Raw genomic sequence first — 18,766 nt, 5'->3', positions numbered from 1 at the left:
AGCAGACTAAAGAGCAGCAGCCCAATCACACTGGGAATCAGCCAGCAGATCAGTCCCAACTCAGTAGAGATGCTAAAGGGAAAATGAAAGTGCAGGATGAGGGACCAGTTGTTGCTGATCGTCAACATTCACTGCAGCTCATTACCCTGAATAGGCAATTGAGACATCAACATGCCTCCATAACCAGACAGTATCTGGAGGATGATGATCTCTTGTCTGACTTAGAAAGATTTCAAAGGCTATATGTGGGGGCCAGGGAAATGGTAGAACATTGGAAATCAGCAGCTTTCCATGATAAAGAAGCTTGCCGTCTACGTGCGCATCCCAGTACAGTCCAGCTGCTGGAACGAGTTCCTGAATGGATACTCAATGCTGATGAAAGAGTGGCAAACCCACACTGGCAAAGGCAGTCTACTGCAGATTGTCGCTCCCTAGCCCTGGAACTTGAAATTTTGCTGGGTAACAACTCAACTTACCGATGTATGAAGGATGTTAGGGTACAACTCAAGGAAGTTTTGGTGCAAATGCAAACTGCCAGAGGTGTTTTGGATCAGAGAGTCAAAGCCATTCTTGAGGACCAGACAGCCACTAGCAAAGGACCTCAAACGAGAATGTCAGTCGGAGCACAAGCAACTACTCTCCGAACATTGTTCCAGCTAGTGAGAATTACCAGAAAGATGATGCAGCAGGAGAACCAGGCTGTTCTCAATTTCTTAGAATTTGTGCCTGATTCGCCCATTCTCTTGTATGTTGTTCCAGCGAGAGAAACAGAGCTGCCAAGATTCTTTCCAGTGCTGTATCCTCAACATCCAAAACCAGTTGATCGTCTCACATACTTCAAAATTACAGATGAGCTTCAGGATTGGTATGAACGATCAACTGTGGAATGGAAGACTTGGCAGACGATGTTCAATGATGCTCTCCAAATCAATGACATCCAGGCACTGAAAGAGGAGATGCATAGGATCCAGCTGTGTATGGTCCAGTGGAAAATTCAAGTCAGAGGACTGACCAGGATTACTAATCAGTTGCTACAACTTACGGTCTAATCTTCTGAATTGTCTGAAAAAGACATTGCAGCAAAGCCGGGTCTGGCACCACAGTACAGGGAGATGGCTGAGATTCTTTTCGAAGCCCGAGTCAAAACTAATCAGCCTCTTCCAGAAGGATGGATCCATACTGCTTCGCATTGTCATAAGCTGGCCAGAACCTGACTGAGCAAGGGCAGGCGTACACTCTATGATCCTGACACCAAAACCTATCATTCCCTCATGCCTTATGAAGTAGAGATGACCACCGACCGGCCATTTACCAACTGATTCAGAAGGAGAATGCTGGTACTGGGACTTCTCAGGCGCCATCCAGGTCAAAGGGCAAAGGGAAGACGGTCCAATGGAAGGATACTGGGTAGTTCCATCTCATAATTCAGTGGTGACTTTTCTCCTCAGCAGGTAGGTGGAGATGACAGCTCTACCTTGGCCTGATGACAGCTCCACCTTGGCCTGGTGAGAGCTCCACCTTGGCCTTTTTAGCTGCCTCTCGCAATCCTTGGCCTTTTCAGCTGCCTACTCGCAATCTTTGTATGGCCATTCTATCAGTGGTAAAGCCGGAATCCCAACATTAGAACCAGACGATGGATTTTTCAGTCTCACATCAGATTCAGACAGGGGAATTTTTCAAAAATTTTGGAATCTTGCCAAAATTCAAGAAAGAAGGGAAGGATGTAGACGGCTGAATAGTTCGCTGTGTGGGAACGTCTTCTTAGAGGATGGTTAATGAATTACTTAGTAGTTACTATGGTAATTACTACAGTGAACCTGAAGTGTATAAATAGGGCCCATTACATTGCAATCGGGTTGGCAATTATTATCATTTGGGTTAGCTCCCTCGCTATACTTGTACCTGAGGATCATTGGCAGTATTGTCGGTTGTACTTTCTCTCTGTAAATCATATTCGTTATAATCTTGATATGTAATCCCAATCATGGCATATATTCCAGTTATTCTTACTTCTCGTCCAGTCTTCTGAATCTGAATCTAAACCTTATTTCAGTACATAAGTCTGATTCCTATATCAGTATCCAAATTCCAGTCTAGTCTCTGATTCCTGTCCAGTCTGCTGTCTGAAATCTTCCTACACTAGTAGCTGAAATCTTCCAACACTGGAATTAGCTATCTCAAGAGATCAGCTCCAATTCCAATCGCCCCTTGTAGCTCATGTTGGAAGTTAATTGGACCCTCACAATCCTAGCCAATCACATGCAGAGTGCATATCAAGCAACCATGCTAGCCCCTTGGGACAAGTGTCCCCCTTTCCCCTTCGAGAGAGATGACTTGATAAATGCATAAACAATTAGTTAAATTAGCTAAATTATTATTGGACCCCTTGAGAGGCCAACCAATAGGCTTTAGGCACCTTTTGAGGGCAACATGGAGAGGAACTTGACATGTGGCCTTGTTGCTTCTTTAGGCAAGGCTTGACTTGTGTGAGGGTGTGTGTGTTCTCTCTCATGCTCCTACAATGAGGGCTCGCCCTCCCATGAGTAGGGATGCTTGTTGACTTTTGGAACACCTTTAGCCCCTCAAGCACCTTAGTCATGGAGCACCTTAGCACCTTGATCATTAAGCACCTCAAGCACCTTAGTTAGCAAGCATGACAAACACCTCAAGCACCTTAGTCATCAAGCACGAGAAGCACCTTAAGCTTGGGTCGGGTTCCCACCTCAAGCACAACCCTAGCTTGCCTAAAGGTCAAAGGACTTTTAACCCTTTGGAGTTCTTTAATGAAGCTAACCCTAAGGTCTTTAAGATCCATTAGCTAGCCTTGCTCTTTGACATACCATCTCTCATCTGGACCCTTTAACCTTCGTCTCGTGTTGAGATAGATCCATAAGCACATGTCTATATCCTAACCCTTGTCACCATTTATTCTCCCACATTAAGTGATCAGTTTAATATGAGAAAAATCGTTTGGTTTGGTTAGATATTAGATTTTATGGCAGCTAAAAAAAAAAAGGGTGCAGTGGAGTTTGGGGCTAGGTATTTTAAGATTTTCTTGTATAAATGCTTTCATTTTTTTCCTTTCTCCTCGCTTAAGCTATATCTTGGGCTATGGAGCTTCATTATGTCACCTTCTTGTGTACTAGTGTGTAAGAGTTTTTCTCCTATGCTTCTCTGTGTACTATTATGTGTAGATACGTCAACATCTCCATCCCTTATTTCTTTGTCAACATCTTTCCCTTCCATCTCTCCCTTTTTCCTTCTCCATTAAGGCAAGGTCAAAATTGAATTTCATGGCCGAGGGTTGAAGCCCACTCTTTCTCCCAACAAAGGAAAAGAAATAAAAAACCTCTAAATCTAGCCATGGAAGTTGTACTCTCAAATAAACACAAGATCAACACAAAACTCAATTCTCTTTCACTAAACTAGGTAGCCTTGGACCCAATATCACAAGTATAGTGCCAATTTGCAAGTGAAAAACCATAGAGTATTCCTTTGATTCACGATCAACGCACATCCATGGAAGCTTACGAAATTTCGCTCACACTTTAACTCACCTTTTTGAGGAGAGAAAATCCTAATTAGGTCACCCACGCGCTCGAACACAAGGTAGGAACAATGCAGGGCTACACTAGCACACCATATAAGCCGCATGTGTATCACTTCACAGAGAGGCTAGAAGTACTTATTTTTTTCTTTCAAAGACTTTCCACACACTAGCAATAGTGCCCGCCATTGTTGATGTGTCATTTTGACCCATGTTTTTTAAATTTTGGGTTATTTTTTTACCATTTTATGGTCTATAGTCCCTGATTTGCTAGTAAAAAGTCCAAATGAGCTGGGGAAAATCCTTAAAATTGTGAGAAAATCCTTTTGGCTCAAATTACATGTTGAACCTCATTTTTCCACTCAACAAGCACTGTAGATGTATCCTTTGCGACTGCGCACGAAACTTACTATTTGTGGATTAGATCGCCTGCATTGAACTTTTCAGGCGAGATAAGCGCTTGACCATGTCTCATTAGGTCCATCAACATTCCCAAAGCATATTAGGGATTGTTTACATTATAAGAGCACTTGTCGTGTTGCATCGAGGGCCATAACCTACCATTAAGGTATATACACGATAGCAACCGTTCGTAGACATAGCACACTATATATGCATGATGACAATTAGTCCCATTGATCCAAAAGGCATAGAAAGTGATTTTTCAAGGCATTTTTACATTATATGCATGCCACGCACGACATCACTCCAAAATCTATCACAACACGTACGACAAAGAGCAACCCCTTGGTCTCACTGCTCAAACAATTGTAGAAAAGTCCTTAATTTGGACCATTTTACTGACATCTATAGAGGTAATTAATCATCGTATATATTAGTACACATGCACTTCTTTTTTTTTAATTTGCCAATGCACTTTGTACTTGTTTACTCAAGTGCTAGACGCTTGATCTCAATCTACTTATGTCCCCACAAAGCAAAATTAGTTGTGATTTTTTGCACTACACATAAACAAACTTGTTTCTAATTTGGGGCAACACATCAATAATCAACCACATCAACACACTAAACCATATCAACAAATTTCTTTAGCAGGGCCAACGAAGCAAGACTAGACTAGTTCCAACAAATAATGTTAATTGAAATGACGACAATTGCTCTAGTTGTATAGGGTCAATATTATACTCTCTCTCTCTCTCTCTCTCTCTCTCTCACACACACACACACACACACAGGGGAAATACTAAGCTTTTGCCAAGAAAGAATTACAATTTAGTTACAATATCAATCTATATGTATTCTATAATGGCAGAGGGAGTGCCCTTTACACGTGTCGAAAACTGCAAGATGAAGGCTAAAGTCCAAAAAAGAGATAAGCTCCCTTGCGCATGATAGAGAGGGGGAGAGAGAAAGAGAGAGAGGCCGCCTTCGGCGCCGGCCGTACTAGTTTTTAAAATGTGGAAGATGACCTCTTTTTCTTGTTTTTTCAAAACTCACAATTGTGAGTGAATTATATCATTCACAAGATCAATTTTAAAATTGTGGAAGACAGCCTCTTTAACCATTTAGGTATCTGTGGATTGTTCTGAGTATAAATTAAAGGCTATTTTTGGCCTCCAGGTTGCAATAGCAGAAAATACGTGGAGGGGTGGTTTGTGAAACACGTGGAGCTCAATGAGTAGCTTTCTTCTCCTCGGGGTGGAGACTGCGGGTGAGGAGCGCTTTCAAGCGGGGGCCGACAGTAGGGCCGAGGTCTAGACAGAAGCAGAGGTCCACCAGCGATGGCGACTCATCGTCGGCCGCAGAGGGGGGCTGCTGCTCCGGATGGGCCTGCACATCAAGGCAGGCATCGCAGTGAGAAGACGCAAGGTGAACCTCATCGCTTGCAAGCGGAGCAGGGGTGAGTGTGGAGGGGCCGCCGCCGTAGAGAGAGAGAGGGGTCCGGCAGAAAGAAGCTACTGATTCAGATCTGTCTGTATGACGAGGAGAAAGGAGAGCCGCCTCCTGCGCCGCAAGACTTCGAATAGAGGTTGGAGAGAGGCAGGTGCCATGAGCTGAAGGCAGCGGTAGCGCAGGGAGATTGGGAACGGTTGAGTAGCCGCGCAGGCAGGCGGAAGCGACATCGTAGGCACGGGCAGCCTGCTGCGCAGTCCGGTAGGAGCCCAGCCATAGACGGTCCTTGCTGCTGGGCACCCGGATTTCGGCCACCCACCGCCCCCAATGCCGCCTCCGGACGCCTTTGAATTTTGGAAGCAACCGGCGCCCGTGGTCTGCTGACGTCATGTGGAAGCGGGGTTTATGTGGTTGAGAATGAAAAGGATTTTGACCTTGAGATCCTCTTTCACAAAGTTCATATAAACCTATATCCGCCGGGCCCCCTCCAACACGTAAAAACGCGCAAAATGTGGCACACCGTAAAAAACAGCCAGGCTAAAAACGAGGACCTCTCTCTCCTCTTCTTTTTCTCTCTCTCATTGCTGCCGTCATCGCACGCTGTGATCTTCTCCCTCAACGGCGAACACGGAAGCATGTCCCTATCAATCAGCCAGCTGAAGCTGGCGAGCAAAGCAGCCCCTCGACCGCCCCGCCACGAAAAGTGAAAAGTGATGTGTACTAAATTAAAGTAAATTTCAAAAGTGAATGTGACCACTAAGGCTGGCCAGTGGAAGACAACTTAGCCTACAAGTTACAAGGCCCTTTCCAGGTGGAAGACAAGGAGGGCCACGACACTAAGTGACATGGGGGTGCATGTGGGGGTGGGTAAGGGGATCGACGACAGAGAAGGGTGGCAAACATCCCGAGGTGGGCAAGCCCCCCCCCCTCCCAAAAAAAAAAATGGTGGCATAGATGAGGAGCTCGGATTCGAATCCACGACCTCGTACCCAATGCTTTTCGAGGTTTGAGCTTCCCACATCGCCCGTCCGTGCACATGTGAAAGGAATGCCATTTTCCATGGTGTTAGAAACGATAAACCTGGACTGGTCTAGAACTAAACCTGGACAAGCTCCATGTTCGAGTTTAGTTCTTCGCCAAGTTTAGTTTTAACAAGACATCTACTCAACGATCGTGCTTGAAGTTCCCATCCATTGATCCCCTCACCCCAGTGCTGGAAATTGCAACCCTTCCCACCCTTCCTTAGGGGTCTAGCCCTGCACATGCATGGCACGTTTGTGATAGGCCTTCCCGGTGAAGAGCATGTTGTTTAGAAGCCCCTTCCCAATAGACGGGACCTTTGAAAATAAGCCTTCACTAGGAAGGGCAAGTTTTGAAAATGCCCTTCAAAGATAAATTCTATAAAATAGCCCAAAAAAAATCAAAGTAGAAGGTTGCTTAGTTAAAACATGAGTCTAAGTTCTAAGGTGTAACTTGGATGTGTTGCATTTAGGATTGACTCGTTTTAGTTTGAGCTTTATGGTGGTAGGAAGTTTCTCCGATAGATTATAATTTGCTGTCATTTGTCATTTTGTCTTCCTATCCATTGGACATGTTGGGGTGGGGTGGCAAGGACCTCGATGTGGTGGCATCCGTTGCTCAAGATATGTGTCCAAACATATTGTTTGTAAGATCCTAGTCTTTATGGTGTTTATGCTCCTTGTGGCAGTGATGCACATGGGGTTTTCATGGTCTGTAATGGTGGGTTGCGGGCCCATATAAAAGCCAAGACACTTGTAGTGTTTTTCTTCTTTAATATAAATAGCTCCTATTGAGCATTGCTTATATATTAGAAAAAAAAACAAAGCCTAAGCTCTAAGGTGGTAAAATATAAGTTTAAATTTATTAAAATTTGAATCCCACCGCCTAAATCAAAGAAGAGATAACACTTTTAATATGTTATTTTTAATGAAGACCTTCAAAAAATCAAAATGCGACAAGATTTGAGAGTGACAGCTCACTAGTTATGCTTTTTATACGAATGTAGATGCTTTGCAATGCAAAGTCTGATGCAACCAGACTTGTGATGTGTGCAACATGCATGATGATTCTAGAATCTAGCGGCCTCTAAGCTCCTCCTCTAATGTCCTAGCCTCTAGCGCATGTGTGACTACAATTGAGTTTGGACATAAATCTTTTAAAGGAAATGAGGAGATAGCATTGAGGCTCAAGGAAACAAGTCTCTCTCTCTCTCTCTCTCTCTCTCTCTCTCTCTCTCTCTCTCTCTCTCAACGCATTTCTGGCCTCTGCATGGCTTCACATGAGAGATGAACACTTTCTATGTACACTTCTTTGTCTCTTTGCGCCACCCACTGCCCTCTCTCCTACTTGCAGCTATAGCATGCAAGTAGGAGAATGCCTGTTGAAGGGCCACTATATCCCAAGAGAATTTCAAACCACTTCTTGGGCCCTCTACCCTTGCACAAACTCCTGGATCATGTCGTCCATGCCTTTGTTTCAATAGGCATTGACCAAGACACATTCCTCTTTCTTCCTCTTAGAGGGCCTTACCTCGTTGATTTGCCTTCTTCCTCTTTTTTCTCAGAGGGCCTCACCTCATAAATGTCCCTCAAACTTGCACACTCTTGCATACTCTTCTTGTGGCACATGTTGGCTAAAGTGAGTGCTCTCAAGATGTGTGTGTGTGTGTGTGTGTGTGTGTGTGTGTGTGAGAGAGAGAGAGAGAGAGAGAGAGAGAGAGAGAGAGACGTGAAAACTAATGGTGATGCTTTTGGGGGGAAGAGGAGCAAGCAGAGCTAAAGTATAATATACCAATACTCTAAAAATTTACTAACCATCAAATTTAATTAAAGAATACCTAATGCTAGCTCCTCTTAAGTATGAAACAACAAAAGATACACCAAAAGCAAGTGAATATTTCATAGGAGCAAGAAAATTAAGGGTATCGAGTGACGGGTTGGTGCATTTTTGCCTTGCATGATGACGGGCAAAGTGTATGATGGCCCTTCCTCTCCGAAGGCCAACTAAGAGAATTCCCCTTCCCTAGGAAGAACAAGGGCACCCTTCAATTTCCATGCCTGCCTCACCCCCTACAACATGCACATGTGCTCACAACAAAGTTTAGAAGTCAAACTTACACAAAATCTCACTTTTTAGCTTTTCTATCTCTAAAATTCTCAAATCCCTTTGAGATTCAAAAATAAATGCTCCAATGAGACCAAATTCTTACAATAAGCTTAAAACATCTTGTCAACCTTCCCTCTTAAATGCTTTGTGTCACTTCTATATCTATCTATCTATCTATCTATATTTATAGGATGCAGCTTAAAAATTTTGAGCAAGGAGAAGGTATCCAAGTGTCATTCATTGGAAGACTTTCATTAGAGTACATTAAAAAATCATCACTTCACTTCACTTTTTTAGGAAAAGAAAAACCTCTTCAATGCACTCTCCCACTTATTGGAGCCTTCCTTTCACTTCAACTTGACTTGGAATCTTGGATAACAAAAAAGGAAGGCCTCAATCCCACTGACTTGCATTGGGGAGGATTCTAAGAGGAAATTGAATAGCATTGCATGGGAGTTGGCGAAGCTATGCGAGTGAGAGAGAGACTCGATAGCACGGTTAGCTACTGGTGCCCTTTGCATGTGTGTGTGTGTGTGTGAGAGAGAGAGAGAGAGAGAGAGAGAGAGAGAGAGACAAAAACCTGCTCGCTTCTAAGGACTCCAACTCAATGATGATGAGCGATTGCATGCGAGACAAAGAGAGACAACACTTGAGTTGCAACTATTCAAGTTGGAAGGTGTGTGTGTGTGTGTGCACGCATGCGTGCGTGAGAGAGAGAGAGAGAGAGAGAGAGAGAGAGAGCAAGTCTTTGATATGGGGTTGCAGGTGTGTGTGTGTGCGTGTGTGTGTGTGTGTGTGTGTGTGTGTGTGAGAGAGAGAGAGAGAGAGAGAGAGAGAGCTACAATTTGAAACTGTCTTGCATCCGACCGCTCACAGTAATCGAAGGGGTGTGTGTGTGTGTGTGTGTGTGTGTGTGTTTGTGAGAGAGAGAGGCTTTATGCGACATGTCCTCACTATCTCACATGGACATGAGTTGGAGGGGATCAATGGCCCACGCCCATTTCGGGGATCGGGTGCGATCTGAGCCGTCCGATGCAGTTTGTGTAGATTCGGGAAACTAGGTAAATTCGCGTGGAGCAAAATTTGTAAATTCAGGTACCCCCCTCCCTCCCTTACTCTCCGCCCCCGGAATCGAACCTAGAACATTGCCTTTGCAAGCCTATCACCTTAACCACCTCACCTGTGCGTGTTTGTTGAAAGCATTGGGAGAAGGGGTTCCCTTATGATGAACCCGCCACTGTGTAGACTTGGGTCAATTTAGTAAATTCGGGCAAATTGGTACATTCGGACATGTTGCAACATCGGACAGCCCACGATGCACACGCTCCCAGAAATAGGCGTGGGCCATTAATCCTCTCCTGCCCATGTCCGTGTGAGATAGTGCTGAGGTGGCACTTGGCCCTGCAACTTACTTCGCTCACAATAATTGATGGAGCTTCGTGCAACTCGCACTGCGCAGTTATCAAAGGTGTGTGTGTGTGTGTGTGTGTGTGTGTGTGTGTGAGAGAGAGAGAGAGAGAGAGAGAGAGAGAGAGAGAGAGACACACACACACACACACAGAAGCTTTATGACACATCGTTATTTTCGGCCATTTCTACCTCCAAAAAAATCATCGTTATTTTTTGTCATTTCTACCTCTAGAAAAATTATTGTTCCAAAACATACATAATTCTTTTTCTTCAAGTCACTATTTTTTTTATTTTGGGCAGAATTTCTCCCTTTTTTTTTTTGGACGTATATAGTTAGGGAAAAGTCATTGTTCCAAACATACAAAATTCCTTTCATTGAGTTTGCCAAGAGTAGATTTTAAAAAATTACGGGTGTTTTACAGGGTTTTACACTAATTTTAATTTTTTTTGGACAAAATTTCTCCTTTTCCACTTGCCCTCAACCGGCATTTTTGAAAATCGGGTTTTTGCACTACTTTTTTCTATTTTGGCTTTTTCTTTAGAGACGAATATAAGGTTATTCTTACAAAGACTACTTACAATAATGGAAGTGGATTGTTGCTTTTCTTTTAGTCCCCCCCTCCCTCTCTCTCTCTCTCTCTCTCTCTCCCCCCAAACGTGGAGTCTTTTAAATTTATGTTCTAAAGTTGTTATGTTCATTCAATTCTCTGTGTACTTTCTGTTGTTGCACAAATTCGATGTGATTTAGGTTGATTTCATAAAGCATCTAAAACTTTATTGCACATAATAAAACATTTAAGATATGGTTGTCGCTACCTTGAATTGGATGCATAAAGAATACCGACACATGTGATCCCTTTTAAGAAAGGGGGAGGGGGGGTTACCCAAAATTGAATGATACTCCTTCTTGACCGCAGCAACGCGCGGGTCACGTACTAGTAGTCCTGAGGCAAGGAGGGAGAAAGTAGGTTGCAACTTGCATGTACATTGAGATTTCTGGTGTGGAGTCTGGACCTTGCACTTGGATACGTGAAGCTCTCGTGTCAAGCGGAAGTACTCTTGACCCGCGCGTGGGGGAGGGGGGGGGGGGGGGGGGGACTCGTCACTAATTGACACCTCCCTAGGGAGGTGGGATCAATGGCCCACATTAGGCGGGTGCAATTTCGATCATTGTTTGAACTAGGTGTCAACTAAGAGTGAACTCTGGAGGTATGTGCACCACACCAAATTTTTGGGAGGGTATGCACATCACGCCAAATTTGGTGTGAACTCAATGTGAACTCGGCGTGAAGTATGTGTGAACTAGATGTAAACTTATTTGTGATGCCATGATCTATAAACTTACCACACACATACCTATCAACGGACACTTTATAGCTTAACAATTAGAGTTAATTCCAAGGGGCAGAGGGTAGCAGGTTTAAGTCACGGATCTGGAAAAGTGGAAATCTTTTGCATTTCCTAGGCGATCCAATGGACACAATCAACTCGGTGATTGTGAGCCATCGATCCCACCTCCTAAAAGGAGGTGTCAATTAGTGATGAGGGTGGTAGAAGACTTCAACCCCTTTTCCTCCATGATGTGGCATTGTATGGAGTTCCTTCCATCACACCATGTGGACCATTCAATCCAGGTGGCGGTCTCTAACTGGCGGAAACAAAAAACAGTGCTCCTCTCGTCGCATATTGATCAAAATAGCCCTGAAATTTATGGAAATACGGAGTATACTAATTTAATTTTCAAAACGCCCTTTAATTTGTTCAAAATTCCCAAAAGGCTCCTCATTAACCTCAAAAACCTCTCCATGACAAAAAAAATTTTGCAATTCTTCATGAGAAGATTGGTTCTCCCTCCTTGGAAGATGATAATAGCTAGGAATTTAGATGGTATTATGGACTCTCAAGATGAAATTGTTCGTTATTTTTGCACAGACTCTATTTGTTAGGTCGTTGTTGAATTCATTTATCTTAAAAAGTTAAAAATCATGCAAGGGTATAGTGGAAATTTTTCAATTCGAGGGTATTTTGGGAATCTCAACAAATTTCAAGGGCATTTCGGTAATGTTTCCTAAAATAGAAGAAATCATGCAAAGAGAAAGAGAAATCTTGGAATATTAGTTTCATTTTCAATTTCAAAAATTGAAATGCCCAATTGACTTTCTATTTTGGGATTCAAATTTCTTTGGAGAAAGCTCAGAATATTAATTTCATTTTCAATTTGCAAAATTGAAATGCCCAACTAAATTTCTATTTGACTTTTTTTTCATTTTTGGCACTGGATAGTGTTTATTGTGGCTATTTTTCCTATTGCTTGTGCACCAAGTGCACACTGAGCCCCGCGCTACCTTCTCTATATCCTCCTTGACCTTCTTGGCATAGTTGGGGTTCATCATGTATCTCTGTAGCCTCACTCATTTGGCATCAAGCTTCAACGATATCGTGTGCTGACATGCTTTAAGATCGGCGCCTTTCAGGTCAGTGTTCTCCCATGCAAACACATCCTTGTACTTCTCCAATAGAGCTATGACCTTTTCCTTAGTCTCTGGCTTCATGTGCTTGTTAATCTTCACCATCTTAGGATTCTCACATGTGCTGAGATTCCATTCCTCCACTTCTTGATCATCTAGAAGCAACCAATTTGGGACTCCTTCCTTTTCCTTGGCCATTCATTCTGCCTCTTTTTCTATACGAATTCTTGTTGCATATTTGTTGAATGGGTTGCCCAGTTCTACCATTCTAGGTTTCATTTCTTTTCTTTTCTCTAATTGGTCTAGTTATTGTGGTGTCCGTCCATCCAACTCAATTGTTCTCTCCCCAATGTTTGACTCCATGAATTGATTTGGGTACTATTTCTTATGTCTCTTAGCCTGCTCTTTATCCATTAGAACAACAGTCATGTCAATTTCTGTCAAAGGAAAAATGTTTATTGAGGCTAACATCCTTTCAATTTTCTTTGTTCCATATTTCTTGCACAACTTGTCTAGTCGCAAGGCTTTCTTCCATCTTCTTGTGTAATTTTTCTTTATATGGATTCTCCTGTTGGATCCCTGAATTGTCAATGTTTGGTTGGCATAGTTGTGCACCACACCAGCACTTCTGAGCCATGGTCTACCTAAAATCTTTCTCTATGCTCCTTGTATATATAGCTATGATTAAGAATATCATCTTGAGTTTCTTCTTCCCTACTTTAATCATGGGGCGTCCGCTAGGAAATATGTAAAATAACACGTGCTAACGAAATAATGGATTTATAATTAGGTACATTTACAAAAAAAATTTACTTACATAAAGGGTTTTTTAATCGAGAAAGTGAAAATTTTCATACATAAGGACTAGTTTTTTTACAAAAATGCATACATAAGGGGAACATATAATACTTGAAAATATACAGGTAAGGGATTATTTAAATACCTCTTGTTCGCAAGTGCTATATGCGATTTTTAAACAGTGAACTCCCTGGGACTTTAATTTTCATGTTCTCAATTAGTCATGTGGCTTGGACTACCCTCTGGTCTACCCTCTGGTCAGCCATTCTGACTCTTAATGGTGATGGTTTCAGATTGTGGATCCCGAGTTTCTGCCTCACATGTTCTCCTAGGATGTTCACACCTACTCTCCCATCCAATATGACTCCTGATAACGATTTCCATTGCTTCCTTAGCTTGTAGTAAACCTGAATGACTATAACCTCATCATCCCTGATGACTGCCAAGTCCACTGCCCTTGGTTCAGCATCTGCCTTTCTTTTTTGTCTAATGAACTTTGCAGCTTTTGGTAATGTACGTGTGATATCATCTAATTCTATCGTCAACTTCTAAATCCTTTCATTCACTTCCACATATATTCCGTCTTGTTCATTACATGCGCTACAATCTGAGCTATAAGTTTTTTTCTCTTGACTGTCTTCACAGTTCCATTGGGCTGACTTCCCTTGTATGGTTGTTGAATGACCTAGTGATGGACTCTTTGACTGGTCCTTCATCAGTTCAATTCCTCCAGCTTTGGTCCAATCTAATTTGACTTCTCGTACTTCTTCAATCAGACTCTGAATTGTATCTATCATAGACTCATTCAATCCAGATAGTGCCTTCTCCCGTGTTTTTCGTAAGTGCAAAGTCTTCATGAGCCCCTCTCTGGTGCTCCCACTTCTTAGTTTCATTAGTTTGCATCTTCTCAAGTTCATCTTGAATTTCTTCAATTATGACTTCTTTGCTTCTGGTCACGACTCTGATTGACATTGGTTCCTCTGGTTTGGTAGCTTCTGGGCATTGATCTATATAGTGACCATACTTTACACACGTTTAAAATTATGCCTCTGCCGCGGCCAGTGCCCTTCTGGTATCTACCTCAGCCATTACCAGTACTTGTATTGGTCTCATTGTCCTTGGAGCCACTGGCTCCATTTACTTTTACTGCCTTAGGATTCGTTGTTGCAATCATTGATAAATCTTTTTCCTTCTTCAAATGATGAATCCTAATGCCGCAGTTATTCCATATGTCATAAAATCTAATATCTAACCTACCCAAATGATTTTCTCATGTTAAATTGATCACTTAATGTGGGAGAATAAACGGGAACAAGGGTTAAGATATAGACATGTGCTTATAGATCTATCTCAACACGGGGCCAATGGTAAAGGGGCCCAAATGAGATATGTTCTATCAAAGAGCAAGTCTAACCAATGGAGCATAAGACCTTAGGGTTAGCTTCATTGAAGACCTCCAATAATGTGTGTAAAAGTCCTTTGACCTTAGGTAAGCTAGGGCTAAGCTTGAGGTGGGAACCCAACCCAGCTCGAGGCGCTTGTCCTACTTGTCATACTTGATGAATGAGGTGTTTGAGGTGCTTGAGATGATTGAGGTGCTTGACATGCTTGAAATGCTAGGGTTGCAATTGAGGTGAGAACCTAGCCCAAGCTTAAAGTGCTTAAGGGCCACGATTGTGGTGGGAACTGGACCTATGCATGAGGGGCTTAAGGTGTCAAAAGGTCAAGATCAATCCCTACAAGGAAGGGGGGATCCCTACAAGAGGGGGGATGAGAGAAAACACCCACACACTCAAACAAGGAATGCATGATACAAAGAAAGCAAAAGGGACACTTGTCAAGTTCCTCCTCATGGTGTGCATGAAGCCTATTGGTTGGCCACCCAAGGGGTCCAATGATAATTTAGGAGACTTAATTAATTGATTTTGCATTTATCAAGTCCTCTCTCTCAAAGGGGAAGGGGGACACTTGTCCCAAGTCTACCCTTGCTGCCTCCTGCTTGTGATTGGCTAGGCCTGGAGGGATCCAATGAGCTTCAAGCATGAGCTACAAGGTGGGTTTGATCCAAGCAATCTAGGGGGTTTCTTAGGGGGTATACTCACCCACACACACTCACAAACACTCTCATTGTGTGCTATGAAAGGTGCAAGAGCTCCATCTCCTTCTCCAAGCTCCTTGAGAAGTTGAGAGCCTACACCAACACTCTTGGCTATGGAATGCAAATCCAACCAAGAGCTATGCTTCAATACTTAAGCTTGCCATCTTATCCATCTTCATTAATATTCTATTATGTATGCTAAGCAAAAAGAGTTATGATAAGTGAGGAACTATTTCTTTCTCCTATGGAATACTTCTTCTTCCTCTTCCCTACCCTCATTCCCTGCTAGCTCTCTCCACCTTCGAAGGTGTTTGAGGTCTTGGGACAGAGGCTTGGGATATTCAATGCTTTCCACAATTTTATGTTATGATCATTCCAAGAATACTAATGGTTTATTGCAAGTAGATTAATTACTTCATGGAAGTAGATTAATTGTATTGCAAGGTAGATTAATTGTTTCTTTAGACACAAGTTGATGCATAAAATTTTACATCTTCATCCACCCAAATGATTTAGGGAACACAAGGATTGATAATGCTCACAAGTTCTTCATTGTTTTCAAGCTAAGATTGATTGTTGCTATTAAGCAAAATCTTGGAGTATGAAACTTCCATCTTCATACCGCCAAAGAGGTCTCAAGGAACACAAAGATTGTATTGTACCAAGTCTCTCTTAATGAAAGAATCTATAATATAAATGCCTTTTGGAGGGGGGACCTGCTCCACATAAATTCGGTCCTCAATTGTTGTCATATACTCTAAAATCTCTCTCTTGCAAAAGTATTGCTCATACTAGTTAATTAAGTGTTATGATTAAGTTGCTACTACCATTTAAGTTCACCCTCTATGCTCTCAAAGTTGCTAGCTCTAATTCTCTTAATTCCGCTTTTCTCTAAGTTTATAGGCCATTTCCATTACATTGGTATCAGAGCATTTGGTTTCTCTTTTCTTGCTTAAGAAGAGAGTTCCTTAAGTAGCCTATAAATGGTTGATGTTGTTAATTATAGTAGGGTAAGTGGAACTGGGATCTATTATCGGTTTTGTTGAGCCCTCTATGTGGGATATGGTACACACGTCGGGAGCTTTGGACTTAATAATGGAGTCTCTTTAGACTTGCCTACGACTTTACCATTATTGAGCCATAAGAAGTTCGAAAGGAGCTAACCCTCTGCAACTCTGCTATGTTAGACCTACTCCTCTACTCTCTATAATGAACCACTTCGAGCAGTGGGTGTAGATACTTAAGAGCCAAATTTTCAAAGGCTAAGAGGAGTAGCAATTAAAGTTTTGACTTGCCAAAGAGTATACTAAGTAATCACATAAGTTTAATCAGCATGGTTGACAATAATCAACAGAGTAGAATGAATATTGATAACTTTGATTTTTCACATAAGGTGCTAATGACGATGCTCCCATGTTTATCAATTGTCTTGTTTCTAAGCTGCAACAAGCTATGGGAAACCCAACCCTACAAGGTGAAGTTTGCAAAAAACTTCATAGTTATGGGATTCTCCAAAGTCCCCCAAAAGAGAGAGCACTTGAGAAGTCTCTTCGAGAGATTTCCAAGAGAGGGCTCTCTATGGTAAGAGAAGAGGAGAACCCATACAAAGCACTTAAACGTTTATTATCGAGCTTACCTCCATCCGAGAACAGAGGTGAAGTCTCTACTATAGAGCCTTCACCAAGGGAAGAAGAAAGAAGTGAGTCTCCCAATACTTCCACAGATGTGACTCCAAGAGGACGGCTGCCTCATCTCCAACTCCCCCCAAGAGGGAAAGATCGCCGCAAAGTTCTCCTCCTCGTTATCACAAAAGGGAAAAGAGGTACCAAAAGAAGGAAAAGGGGAGAAAGAGGTCACCCTCTTCTCCATCTTCATCACCTTCCTCATATTTCAATGAAGGTAGCGGCTCTTCTCTCAAAGATCCCAAGAGGAAAGGCCATCGCAAGTCCTATCTAGTATGAAGAAGGTCCAAGAAGTTGAAGAAGTTCAAGGAGGGAGGGAAGAATTCCACTTTCCTTACCTTTGGTGCTACGAACAAGATCTTGGCCTTCATCCAACAGTTTGATGCGGCCTTTGGTGATGAGGGCTTCACGGAGTCCTCTAAACTGCGTCAGGTATTTGCATTTCCAGAGCTCCGCGCGTCAATGGTGGGCTAGCCTATGAGCCCAAAAAAAGCTTCAAGGACATGGAAGGCTTTAAGGGCCTCAATCATGAAGTAGTTTCGGATAAGCAACGCTAAAGAAAATTTCCTCACAGAATGGAAAATCTTGAAACTCTCTCCCTACGAGTCTATCCAGAAGTATGTAGATACGTTTTGGGATTTACTTCTCAAAGCCACTATCTACAAAAAGATAGACTTTGGGGAGAAAAAGTAACAATTCTGTGCGGGTCTTTGTGAAGAGATGGTGGAGTATATTAACTCGCAAAGGCCTAGTACCATATAGGCGGTCATACACCATACTATGGTCGCCTCTCAAATCAATTTCCAACAAGGGGTTAAGAGAAACTCGAAGCCCATGGAAGTGAAGGATCAAAATGAGCCTAGAGGGAGGAATAATGCTCAAACTTCCTCCGAAGGCAACTCTAGCAACAATGATAACAAAGCTAAGGAGAAAGGAGTCTACAAAGGTAAGAATAGACTCTCTCTCCAAAAAAGCTAGAGTGTTATCGTAAGGATAACAAATGCTACAAGTGCGGACAACAAGGGCATGTCTATCGTGCTTGTCCCCAAAGAAATGCACGCAACGAGCCGCCTTGAGTTTCTATGCTGGAAACTCCAAAAGAGGATTCTCATAGCAAAAGTCTTTCGTTTTTCCTATGCTAGGAGATATGTACATGTATACATGGTTACGAGACGGGTAGCATCCTATCCCTTGTAAATATGCATGCTTTTCACAAGTTAATGAAAATCTATATTTTTATATACATGATTTCTGTTAGAAAGTCTGTAAATGAATTCAATGTTTCAACTAGTAACAATAAAAAAGACGAGAATCAAGAGGTTTTAGAGTTGGCTAAATTCCTAAATGGATTCCAAGATGTTTTTATTGATTATACCCCCATGAGCTATCTCCACAATGAGGGGAAAATGGCCATGCAATGGAGCTTCTTTCACGAAGTTCACTGCCTAATAAGCCTCCTTATTGAGCTTTATAAGCTCCACAAGAGAAGTTCAAAAGGCAATACCATGAAATGGTAAGTTTTGAGAGACATTAGGCTTTCTTCTAACAAAAAGAAAAGTTAATTTTTCAAGAGATTCAATAATTAGGTCACATTATCTCTAAAGGTGTTATCTGTATGGATCCACAAAAGGTAGAGGTAATAAATATGGCCTAATCCAAGGAGTCTACATGAGTTGCGAAGCTCTAAAGGTATGAGTGCATAATATAGATGCTTCATAGGAAAAATTCATTCTTATAGCAGATCCAATACATGACTTAACAAAAAATAACGTTACGTATACAT

The 18,766-nt window shown here is 42.3% G+C and overlaps 1 protein-coding gene across 1 annotated transcript; it reads right to left on the bottom strand.

The window, feature by feature from the left end:
* Nucleotides 1–4,740: 4,740 nt before the first annotated feature.
* LOC147448776 (ethylene-responsive transcription factor ERF019-like) lies at nucleotides 4,741–5,826 on the bottom strand. Its single transcript, XM_086522449.1, has one exon. The coding sequence runs from the start codon at nucleotides 5,789–5,791 to the stop codon at nucleotides 5,180–5,182; it is 612 nt and encodes a 203-aa protein (XP_086378575.1). The 5' UTR covers nucleotides 5,792–5,826; the 3' UTR covers nucleotides 4,741–5,179.
* Between the last annotated feature and the right edge of the window lie 12,940 nt (nucleotides 5,827–18,766).

Source organism: Adiantum capillus-veneris, chromosome 10, assembly GCF_014529385.1.
Source record: "Adiantum capillus-veneris isolate H3 chromosome 10, ASM1452938v2, whole genome shotgun sequence".
NCBI classification, from domain to species: domain Eukaryota; kingdom Viridiplantae; phylum Streptophyta; class Polypodiopsida; order Polypodiales; family Pteridaceae; genus Adiantum; species Adiantum capillus-veneris.
Note: the sequence above shows the minus strand (reverse complement) of the source record. Positions and strands in the feature narration are given on the sequence as shown.